Here is an 11574-nt window from a genome sequence, read left to right on the forward strand (position 1 = left end):
CCCTAATTTATATCTCTGGCCCCCAAACTCTGAACTTGCACATCTAACACTTGAATAAGCATCTCAAAATGCACATGCCCAAAACTTGAACCCCTGATTCTTCCCTCACCCTAATCTGCTCTGTCACCAGTCATCCTCATCTCCATCTCCAGTAAGTGGCAACTCCATCCTTCCTTTAGTTGCTCAGGAAAAGAATTTTAAGGTCATCCTTGACTCATCTGTTTTCTTACACTGCACCTCAAATCAATCAACAAATCCTGTCCTGTCTTCAAAATATATGCTGGCCCTGCCGGGCGTGGCTCAGCCGTTGAGTGTTGACCTAGGATCCAGGTGATTGGGGTTTGATAACTGATCAGGGCACATGCCAGAGTTTCGGGCTCAATCAATGACTCATCATTGATGTTTCTACCTCTCTCTCTCCCTCTCCTGTCCTGTCTCTGAAATCAATAAAGATATATTTAAATTATATATATATATATATATATATATATATATATATATAAAGGCTGAATCTGATCCATTCTTACCACCCTACTGCCACGACACTGGTCAGAGCCACCATCGCCTCTCTTCTATATTATTGCAATAGCCTCCTGCTTCTACCCTTGCCTCCGCTCCACACACACAGTCTATTCTCCAAACAGCAACCAGGGCCATTCTTTCTAAAACAAAAGTCAGATTATTTCATTCCCCTGCTCAGGATTTTCCAGTGATTCTGCATCTCACTCAAAGGAAAGGGCAAAATCTTTACAGTGGCCTACAAGGCCCTTTAAGAGCTGACCCTGCGCCCTCCTTCCCTGCTCCTTCCTTGTCTAACCTTACTGCCTACCACTCTCTCCCAGGTGGGTTCCTCTCTCTCACCACACTGGCTTCCTCGATAATTCCTTGATTATACCAAACAAGCTCCTGTCTCAGGATCTTGCACTTGCTTTTCTGTCTTCTGAAATGCCCTTCCTCAGATATCTCCATAGGTTTGTTGTCTCACTTTCTTTTCCCTCCCCCTGTATAAAATGAAATCCCACTACCTATCTCCTTTACCTGGCTTTATTTTTCTCTGTGTCACTTTTGATCACTGAGAACGTTAAAGGCTAGAACTATAAAATCAGTAGCAAATCACCCCTCTGGAGTAGGAATGGGGAGAGAGATGTAGGAGGGGAGAGGGGCTTTACCTTGATCTTGGGGTCTGGGGAGAAAGTGGGAACTAGGACTGAGTTTGTGGGCAGAGGAGCCTACCTTCCGTGAAGCACCAGCAGGCGGCACTACCTCCTTGGTCTGAGAAGGCATCAGCCTCTGGTAGAGAAGGGGGCAAATTTCTGTCTAGGGTAATCCCACCGACTCTTGGGGCTAACTGCTGAACGTGGGGTCTTCCCGAGAGTCCAGCGCAGTTGGGCTTCAGACCCTTTGGTGCCTCCAGGTGGTGGCCTCCGGTGCTGCAGCAGAAAGCGTGAGAGGAGGAGGGTGGGCAGCGCAGCTGAGCTCACCACTGCGGGCGCATCCATCCCTCCTGGGCCTATAATTTGGGTTCCCCGGGCCTGGCCGCCCCTATCAGCGGCTCAGCAATAGATGACTCACTCGGGACCCCGGGCCAAGGCAAACACAGCGGGAGGAGGAGAAGGAGGTTTCCGAGGCTGCTCTTGGCTTTAGCCACCGCCTCAGTTGCTGGATCCCCCAATCTCCAGAGGCCCCCACTCTTTTTTGACCCCCGCCCTCCAGGGCCCCAGTGTTCTTCCCAGATAGCTCCTGCTACACCCTCCATCCCTATGATGGGAAGGCAGCCCTCCACTCTTCTCCTCGGGGACAAGGGGACCAGCTTGTTCCCACTCCCTCTCTGAAGTAATGACAGCCCCTCACTTTCCCCTCCAGTCATGGCCCCAACCCTTGTCAAGGTCTCTCTGGTTCCCGCCCCTCCCCTTTCCTGGAGCTGGCCGCGTGCTTGGGATATTAGGCAATGGGTGTGTACCCACAGCCCTCTCCAGGCCCCGCCTGCCCCACCACCCTCCGGCAGCCTGCCTGCGGGTCAGTGCTCAGGCCAGCCGGTCGGGTCGAGGGCACTGGGGGCCAGTTCAGGCCACCCAGTCTGCCTGCCTGTGGCCTCCTGTCCCAGAGCCGAGCTTCTGCAGGAAGAAGGACCAGCAGTATGGGTTTTTGGATTTGGGACAGGCTAACTTGGGGAGCCCTGGGGTCACTGAGAAGTTGGAATCTATGGTTCTGACCCTGGTTCTTCCTCGGCACCTGACTGTACTGCAGCCTGACAAGGACAGAATCAGAAGAAACAATCTAAAACCTGAGGGAGACTCAGAGACACATGGGGACATACAAATGTCCAAGTGGTCCCCATGGGAGAAGAGGGGAATAGGAAACCTCCTCCCCTCCTCCAGGGACCTGGGTGGATTTCCAGGCTGACAACGCAGGAAGAAAGACTAGGACACTGGCAAGGATCGCCAAATCCAGGTGTAAGGATGAAAGCTACTGAGATGGGTCTTGGCGGATCCTGATGGCCTCAAAAACCACACATGGTTTGGTTCTTGGCCTCTAAAGAAGGAGAGGCAAGAGCTCTAGGGCACCACCCCCCCCCAGGTGGGAAAGCAGAAAAAAGCAGCCCTCTGTGGTCACAGCTGTCCATTGTCAGGAACCATAGCACTTTTACCTCCCCAGTCTGCTTTATGTACCTCCCTGGCACATAAAGGTGGTCAATAAATATCCCAACAGATGCAAAGCACTCTCTCCAGACCATTCTGACCCCTAGACAGCAGTGTCCCCTGTAGCAAGGGGCAGGACTCCAGCGGTGCAGGCTGGAGGTTGGCTGCCCAGCAGAGCTGCATGGCCACCACCAAGGAAGAGATGACTGTGGCTGTGGGTTTCAGCCCCGTGGCTCTGCTTCCCTGGGGGGCCTGTCTCTGAGTCAATGTGCCAGCCTTGGGATCCCAGGGCCAGCCATGCCTTGGGCTGCGGTCTGGCAGGGGCAAGGGGGGTGGCTGGGTAGCCTGGGGCCCCTCTCTGGCAAAAATAGCCCAAAGTGGTTAGAGCTGGGAGGGTGAGTCAGGCAAGAGTGCAGTGGCACCTAACCCCTTCACTGCCGCTGGAGCTCCCTAAGGTGGTTTGTCTAGGCTGTGCACCCCAAGATCAGACTCTTTCGCTGGCTGTCCTTGGGCTGGGCTCAGAGTGGGATCCTGAGGTTCTCCTCATTTCTTGTGAAGCAAGACTGTGAGCCTGAAGAAGGAATGTGGGCCACCCAAAGTGCAGACCTCCGAAGGGAAGGGCAGGAGACCTCTGCAGGCAAAGATGCCTGCAAGTCAAGGGAAGCATGGGGCAGGCTGAAGATTTTTGGGACTACCGGAGCCTCTGCTAGGGCCAAACTCTGAGGCCACAGCTGACCCCTCCCAAGGGGCAGGCACAGGGCTCGGAGGTGGGCGGAAGCCAAGCCACCCAGACCGGAGCTTCTCCCGCTGGCTCCCAGTGCCCTGTGGTGCACTCTTGCTGAGGACTCTACTTGAAACTGTCCGAAGAGGGAAGTCAGTTCTCAGCCTGGTCTTCGTCTTGTCAAGGCATCCCCCAGCCATCCAACACTCCGTGGGGAAACTGAGGCAAAGAGAAATGACCACTTGGGACCTGGGTCCTGGCTCCCGGCTCCCTAGTCCGGGTCAGTGCAACCTCCTTGCTGCGTTGGCGACTCCAGAGCAGGTGAGAGGAACTCTGGCCACCTCCGGATTCAGTGGGGCCAAGCCTGAACCGGGGCGTCGGGGGAGAGGGTGTGTGTGTGTGTGTGTGTGTGTGTGTGTGTGTGTGTGTGTGTGTGTAAGCTGGGAGGAGGGGGAGCGACTGCGCTCCCCGGGTCAAGGCGGGGGGGGGGGGTGCGAGGAGTGGGGTGGGGATGCCCCGGGCTCGGGGAGGGGCCGCAGCTCTGTCAGCCGCGGCAGAGCCGCCCGCGAGCTCCGCGCGAGTTCAGCGGAGTCCCCAGCTCCTCGCTCGCCCTCTCGCTGGCTTTCTGGATCACTCCCTCCCTTCCTCCCTCCCTTCTTCCCGGCGGCCGCGGCGGCGCTGGGAAAGCGGCGAAGAGGAGTGGCCCTGCCCTGGAAGAATGCGGCTCTGCCGAGGGGGCCGAGCCCGACGCCTTCTCCCCACGGTTTGAGCGGCCGAGCCAAGGCGACCGGACCCCGCCGGTGGCGGACCCCGCCCCAGAGCAGCTGGAGGTAGTGGGAGCGGGGAAAGCGGGGAGGGCAGGGACGCGCACACTGGGACCAGACCGGCACGCGCATCCGCCTACAGGGGCGCAGAGATGCGGAGAGAGCCGGAGATGTTACCAGAGATAAGGACCCGGCAAATAAAGGAGCGCCCCCAGATTTGAACACGAAAGCGAAGGGGTGGGTACTGAGGTTGGGACCGGTGAGGACCAGATGGGCGACGCGCGGAGGCGGGGAACCGGTAGTTAGGGACGGTGGCGGACGGGGGAGAGGACTCGGTCTGCGCGTGCGAGCCCTTTCAGGCGGGAACCAGGTCCCCTCCCCGTCTTTGCCGCACCTGAAGCCTCCGCTCTTTCCCTGCTGCGGAGGAAGGGAGTGGAGAGGGTGAAGAACCCACTCCTCTACTCTCCTCGTGGAGGCTGCCTGCCCTCGACGGCAACTGAAGGCGACACTCTCCCCACCCCACCCCCACCTCGCCGGCAGTAGGTGGTGGGGAACCCCCTCCCAATCCCGCCCCCTAGCCCTGTGAGGGCGTGAAGCTGTGTAGGGCGGGGGAAGCGAGTCGTGGGGCCCTTGAAGAGGGAGCGGTGCGAGGTGGTGGAGCGGTGTTCGTGAGTACGTGTGTCTGAATTTGAATGTGTGTGTCCGTGTGCCTGGCATTGCGTATGGGTGGGTCTGATCCAGGGGCGCTCGATTAAGTCTCAGCTGCGAGGCCTCCGCTCTTCCTCCAGGGCCCAGAGATTCTGGGAGTCAAGGGGGTGATTCTTACTGTTTCGTTTGGGGAGAGATGAGAAGGGTCAGTGACATCAGCGGGGTGACATTAGTGAGTTAAGAGCCCGAAGTCGGGCATCTTTCAGTTGGCCAGGCGAGCCACCCTATTCTGGAGCCCTCCTTAAGTCTCCTTGTCTTGCAGGCCCTGATCGATCTGCCCACCGGGGCCTTCGGGCCCGGGCTTCGACATGCAGGAGGAGCCCCGGCCGCGGCCTCCGCCCTGGGGCCTCGCGGGTCTTCTGTTCCTGGCGCTCTGCAGTCGGTGAGCAGTTCCCGCTGTCACCCAGCCCCACCCCACCCCAAAGCCCGGGCTAGAAGCACCGCCCCAGGGCGGGAGGATTCGGAGGGGGCGCGGGTCCTGGACCACAGACCCAGAAACGCCTTCCCCGTTCCCAGGGCCCTAACCAATGAGATTCTGGGCCTGAAGCTGCCCGGCGAGCCACCGCTCACAGCCAACACCGTGTGCTTGACGCTGTCGGGCCTGAGCAAGCGGCAGCTAGGTCTGTGCCTGCGCAGCCCCGACGTGACCGCGTCCGCGCTCCAGGGCCTGCACATCGCGGTCCACGAGTGTCAGCACCAGCTGCGAGACCAGCGCTGGAACTGCTCGGCGCTCGAGGGCGGCGGCCGCCTGCCGCACCACAGCGCCATCCTCAAGCGCGGTGAGCCTGGCGGGGCGGATTTGCGCCGCCGCTGGGGCTGGGGGTGGGGGACAGGCCAAGGCGAGCGGAGGCGGGAAGGGACGGGTTCACGACTCGGCTCGGGGAGGCGCCTCTCCGGGAATTCCCCCCCGGGAGCCTCAAGGAGCTGGGTCTGGCCACCCGTCTGGGCCCCTGCGCTTCTGACTTCCACCTGCTCGCTGCCGGCAATGCAGCTGGGTCCCTGCTCCCATACCCTAAGGCCCCCCTTTCCTGTTTCCACCCAGCTGGATCTGGGTTGCACCTGTGAACAAGAGATGCCCCCAGCCCTGGAAGCTTCAAACGCCCCCCCCCTCCATTCACTCTCCCAATTTTCACCCCCCTCACTCTAGGAGGGACAAGCCCAGGCTGGTGTCCCCAGAAGCTCAGTGGAGGTGGGGTGCCACCCCCAACCGTTTAAGGGTTAAATCTATTCTCCTAATTACTGGGGTTCCCAGGAGCTGAGGCTGGGAACAAAGATCCTGATGGCTTTGAAGCAGGGGAGCAGCCCCCTCCTCTGTGCTGTGGGGGCCCCAGGTGGCTCTCACCTGAGCAGGTGGGGAACGGGCTGGAGGGGTGGAGAACAGGTCACTGCTGGCCTGGTCTGGGAGGCATGGTTTGGGAGGTATCAATGCCTCTTGCCAGGCCATGCTCCAGTTTACTCCTAGGAGGAGTAAAGACCCATCCTGGGCTCAGCTCAAGGGTGGGGGCAGGACTTCGGGGACTACAGGGTTAATAGGCAGCTGCCATCTGCAGGGGAATTCCCAAGACGTGTGCAAACAGCTTCACCCCTGGAGGGTTGAGGTTGGGGGGGATCAGGAGGTTGGGCCAGGAGCCCTGCATCCTGGGGTGGGAAAGGCCTGGCCCCTAAGGAACTGCTGTGTCTCATCCTCTAAGGGCTCCAGGGAGCCCCTGCCTAAAAGGAAGTGAGGGATCCCCTCTTTCTCCAGAGGACGTGTTGTAGGGGAAGGCTTTGATGCCCAAATGAGAAGCACATGGGTAAGGCTTGTCATCCTGAGCCTCTGTGACCCCAAAAACAAAACAAAGGAGCCAACGTTTTAAGAGAGCCTTAGGGAAAATCACCCCTACCTCTCTCCCCTTCCCAGTATTTTATAGAGTAACAGCAGGTTAGGATAAACATAAAGAGCAGTAGTAAGGACAAATACAAAACTAGAAGCTGGAAAGGTGAAGGACAGCTCCACAGCTCCAGTGCTTTGGGGCTTTGGGGTTGGTGGAGGATAGGTTGGTTAAAAGACCGATTAAAATAACCCCGAAGAAGAAAATGAACCCCAATTGCCTCAGCTTCCACCCCACCCAAGCTCCCTGCAGGGCTGGGGAATTTCTAAGGCTTTCAGATGTAGAACTCAGTGAACACATCTTCAAAGACAACAGGGACTCCCAACCCCAGGGGTCTTTCGCTCTAGGCTAGCTCTTTCATCCACACCTGAAAATCCCAGACTTACAGAGCAAGAATGGGCCTCAGAGATCTTCTCAACCCATCCTCTTGCTTTATAGATGAGGAAACTGAGGCTCTGTGCTTTCAGTTCCCTTTCTTCTCCTGCGCCTTTCTCCCAAATTACTGAGCTAGTAATGGCAGGGTCAGGATTCAGTTAGGAATTTCTGGAATTGGAGGGTGGCTGTTTATTTCCCTCTGCCTCCCTACTCTCAGCTGCCTGTCAACCTTACCCCTGATCGTCACACCCTTTCATTCCCAGGTTTCCGTGAGAGTGCCTTTTCCTTCTCCATGCTGGCTGCTGGGGTCATGCACGCAGTAGCTACAGCCTGCAGCCTGGGCAAGCTGGTGAGCTGCGGCTGCGGCTGGAAGGGCAGTGGTGAGCAGGACCGGCTGAGGGCCAAACTGCTGCAGCTGCAGGCACTGTCCCGGGGCAAGAGTTTCCCCCACTCCCTGCCCAGCCCCGGCCCTGGCTCAGGCCCCAGCCCTAGCCCCCAGGACACATGGGAATGGGGTGGCTGTAACCATGACATGGACTTTGGAGAGAAGTTCTCTCGGGATTTCTTGGATTCCAGGGAAGCTCCCCGGGACATCCAGGCACGAATGCGAATCCACAACAACAGGGTGGGGCGACAGGTACGTGTGTGCAAAATATCCTGGGTCTCCCTAGCTTTCCGGGTGTGGCTGGAGTTTGAGAGGCATGGCGGAGTAAGAGGATGAGATGTGATGGTTGACTGTCACCATCTGGATGGCCCTGAGCAAGCCATTTAACCTTAGTTTTGCATATGTAAAGAGAGTCTGGGGATACCTACCTTACCATGTCATTAAGAGTGAGCTAGTAAATAGAGCCCCCAGCAGAGTCCCTAGTCCTTGACAGGTGCTTTTTACATGGTAGCTATTATTACAGCTTTCTTCCCTATGGAATTTAGGAGTGCTCTGGGCCCAGGCTCTCCATTTTAGCAGTGCTCATTCTGGAAAGAGCACTGGACTGGGAGTCAGAACAACTGGAGTTGAGTCCTATTACCAGCTAGTATCATCTGAGCCTCTATTACCTGCTAGTGATTGAAGATGCTCTGGCTTCAGTTCTCCAACCATAAAATGAGGGAGTTGGGCTATCAGCCAGCCTCTTTTTCTTCTAATATTCCACAGTCATTTGGTCATTCTTGCCTGTTTGTCCCTCCCTGTGCCCCTCTGTTCCCTCCCCTCTTCTGTGCCTCTGTGCTCTGTGCATTTACTGCCCTTTCCTTCACCTCTTCCCCCTCTGATGCTCTAGGTGGTAACTGAAAACCTAAAACGGAAATGCAAGTGCCATGGCACCTCAGGCAGCTGCCAGTTCAAGACCTGCTGGAGGGCAGCCCCAGAGTTCCGGGCGGTGGGGGCAGCCTTAAGGGAGCGACTGGGCAGGGCCATCTTCATCGATACCCACAACCGGAACTCCGGAGCCTTCCAGCCCCGTCTGCGTCCCCGTCGCCTCTCAGGAGAGCTGGTTTACTTTGAGAAGTCTCCTGATTTCTGTGAGCGAGACCCCACCGTGGGCTCCCCAGGCACACGGGGCCGGGCCTGCAACAAGACCAGCCGCCAGCTGGATGGCTGTGGTAGCCTGTGTTGTGGCCGTGGGCACAACGTGCTCCGGCAGACAAGAGTTGAGCGCTGTCATTGCCGCTTCCATTGGTGCTGCTATGTGCTGTGTGATGAGTGCAAGGTCACCGAGTGGGTCAACGTGTGTAAGTGAGGGTCACCCTCACAGCAGGCTGGGGGAAGGGGAGGGGCACCTTTTCAACCTTTTGTTCTAATTTCTGTCCAAGGTCAATCTTGGCCCCTGGAAGCTCAAAGTATCTACCTGGAAATAGCTTTTGGGTTGGTGGAGGTCAGATGGAGTCTGTGATGTGTGGCCTTCTCCCCCCACAGTTGAAGGGCCTTGGGGGGGGAGATGTCACCCCTCTTCTGCTCCTTAAACACCTGGATGGACTAAGATGAAATGCACTGTATTGCCCCCTCTCCCCAACCCTGGGGTCCATTTAACTCTGATTCACACTCCATTTGGCTGGGGAGTCCCTATAGTTTGACCACTCTTCTCCTTTGAGGGTTAGCCCCAGGCACTGTGTGGAGCCATGAGACCTATGTCCAGAAAGAAACCACTCACTCCATTTGCTGTTCCTGAATTCCTCTACTGCAGCCTGAGTCCCCTCTTGTGGGGTAATGGGAGACAGTGGATGGGACAGAGTGCTGGGAAGTGCTCTCCCCTGAGTCCTCAGAGTCATCTGTCCAGGCCCCTGGGGAAGCTGTTTGCCCTCCATTCATATGTTAAAGAGGACCCTCCAAAGGAAGAACGTCCTACAACTTTCTGAGCCTCTCTTTCTTTCTTTAGCAGGAGGGTGGGAATGGATAATTTATTGTACTGAGACTTGTTCTTGGTTCCCGTTTGTAACTAAAATAAATTAAGTTACTGGACCAGTGGGTGCAGATGGTGATATTTCTTTTTTTTAAATTTATCTTTATTGTTAAGAGTATTACAGATGTTCTCCATTTTCCCTCCATTACCCCTCTCCATCAGGCTCCCTCCCCATCCCAGGCAGTTGGTGTTATTTCTGCCCACACTTGGGATCCCAGTCCATGGCTTCTTTTTCAGGTGAATTCTCCTAGCCTTCTACACTCAGTGACTTTACTTACATGTATCCTGCTGGTTCAACAAAGGATTTGAAATGGGTCTCAGTAACTTAGCTAGCAAGTCTTAGTGTGAAAAACCAGGGGGTACTTCTAGGTGTGAGGGGCTAGAGATCTAAATATAGGCTCTATTTACTATCTACTTGCCTCAACTCCAGATTTTGCCTCAGTCACTGCCCTAGAACAAGGGTTGCTCCCTGCCCATGTAAAGGTCTTGATAGATATATCGGGTTTGTGGGTTTCATCACAACTACTGAACCCTACAATAATTACTCAATTCTGCTGTTGTAGATCAAAAGCAGCCATGGACCATACATAAACAAAAGGATGCCCACTAAATTTTAATTCACACAAACAGGCTGTAGGACCAGATTTGGTCCTTTGGCTGTAGTTTTTTGACCCCTGCCCCACACTATGAGGTTACCTTTGTTCTGGAGTTTTCAAGTCCTGAAGGTATCTCCACATTGAACTTAGACCCAAAAGAGCAGGTGCTTTTCTCTCTGGCTCCAAATCAGAGAACTTGGGAGGTAGATAGGAGACTAATAGGAAACATATAAAAGGGATTCCTGTGCTCAAAAGGGAAGTTTTGGTTTTTTTGCTCTGGAAACCAGCAAAACCAGCATGCTCTCCCAGTGAATTATTTGCATATGTATTTTGTCCTTTCTTAGAGCTCTTCTGCATTTAATTTTAGTGAAATAATTCCTTTATCTTTTAGAAGAAACATACTAGAAAAAAGAGAGTGTCTTTTATTCTAATCTTTCTATTCCTAGCCTGATATCTTTGAAAACAAACCATTATCTTGCACCAGGGTAGTATGAACATTTTGAGGAGTGTTGGGTTAGGGCAGTACTTAGTGGCAAAATTTTATGTCCTAAATTTCCACTTGAGCATTGAGAATTCTGGGTTTGGAAATTTGATGGAGGCAGGAAGATATCTCATCCTTACTTCAGGCACTGACTGAGTCTGGTGAGTATGTGGGGGGAGTGGGGGAGAGAGGGATGCAGCTAGAATGGACATAGAATATGAGAGAGAATAATGAATGTCCAGAATGGGAATTTTACACACTCAGGAAGAGCAAGGAGAATCTCCAATGGAGTCACAGCAAGAGTATTTTAGCTTTTCCTGGTTTCCTTCCTCTGTACTACTTTGACTCTTTCTCTGTTTCTAGCTCTCGTTTTTCATCAGACATACTCTGTGGCAAACTTAAGCCCCAAACCACAACCTTGAGAAATTCCAAATGGATTTTGTCAGCAAGGCCAACACCCCACTCTTCCCCACCCCTGCTCCCGGCACACGCCGCTGGGCTCAGGCCCAGGCCTGGGGTCAGTGGCAGGCGTGGGAGTGTGCAACCCACAGAGCGGGTGGCTACAATTTCAGCTTTTACTTAGCTCCAGTGGAAGTCAGAAGAAGGGAGAAAGACAGATGAACTGTAAGTCAGGTCTCTTTGCCTCCCTCAGCTCTAGATTAGCTCTTCTCCCTTAACCTTTCAAGTGTGGTTGGGAAGCTGGGGAGTGGCAGTGGTTGGCTAATTGTGAACTAGGCAGCACCTCTCTTACCTTTGCTTTTGTTTGCTCCATGGGAAGCACCCAGTGATGCTACAACAGACACTTTCCTCTCAAGACTGCAAAGGGGTGAAGGATGAAAGGGCTAGGAGATTCTCCAGTCCCATTCACTAGTCCTGACTCAAATACCATGGTACTTACTGCCTACCATATTAGGTTGATACCATTTCCATTCTTCTGTCACACCTGGTACCCAACCTTGAGAGGATCTGAAGTCTTGGGCAGTAACACTGACAGGTTCCACCTCCTGTAAGAATGTTGGTGTGGTT

The 11574-nt window shown here is 54.8% G+C and overlaps 1 protein-coding gene across 1 annotated transcript; it reads left to right on the forward strand.

Annotated features, from left to right (window-relative positions):
- The first annotated feature begins 4133 nt into the window (after positions 1-4133).
- WNT10B (Wnt family member 10B) lies at positions 4134-9530 on the forward strand. Its single transcript, XM_016201227.2, has 5 exons — positions 4134-4190; positions 5095-5214; positions 5349-5611; positions 7342-7715; positions 8353-9530. Exons 2-5 carry the CDS (start codon positions 5141-5143, stop codon positions 8809-8811), a joined length of 1170 nt encoding a protein of 389 aa, XP_016056713.2. The 5' UTR covers positions 4134-4190; positions 5095-5140; the 3' UTR covers positions 8812-9530.
- Positions 9531-11574: the final 2044 nt, after the last annotated feature.

This window comes from Miniopterus natalensis, chromosome 2 (assembly GCF_054644295.1).
Source record: "Miniopterus natalensis isolate mMinNat1 chromosome 2, mMinNat1.hap1, whole genome shotgun sequence".
Taxonomy (NCBI): Eukaryota; Metazoa; Chordata; class Mammalia; order Chiroptera; family Miniopteridae; genus Miniopterus; species Miniopterus natalensis.

Bases quoted from the DNA above. Each gene is read 5' to 3' on its own strand.
- WNT10B (XM_016201227.2), top strand. From the start codon at position 5,141: ATGCAGGAGGAGCCCCGGCCGCGGCCTCCGCCCTGGGGCCTCGCGGGT. The intron at 5,612-7,341 runs GTGAGCCTGGCG...TTTCATTCCCAG, and splicing joins CAGCGCCATCCTCAAGCGCG to GTTTCCGTGAGAGTGCCTTT. The intron at 7,716-8,352 runs GTACGTGTGTGC...CTGATGCTCTAG, and splicing joins ACAACAGGGTGGGGCGACAG to GTGGTAACTGAAAACCTAAA.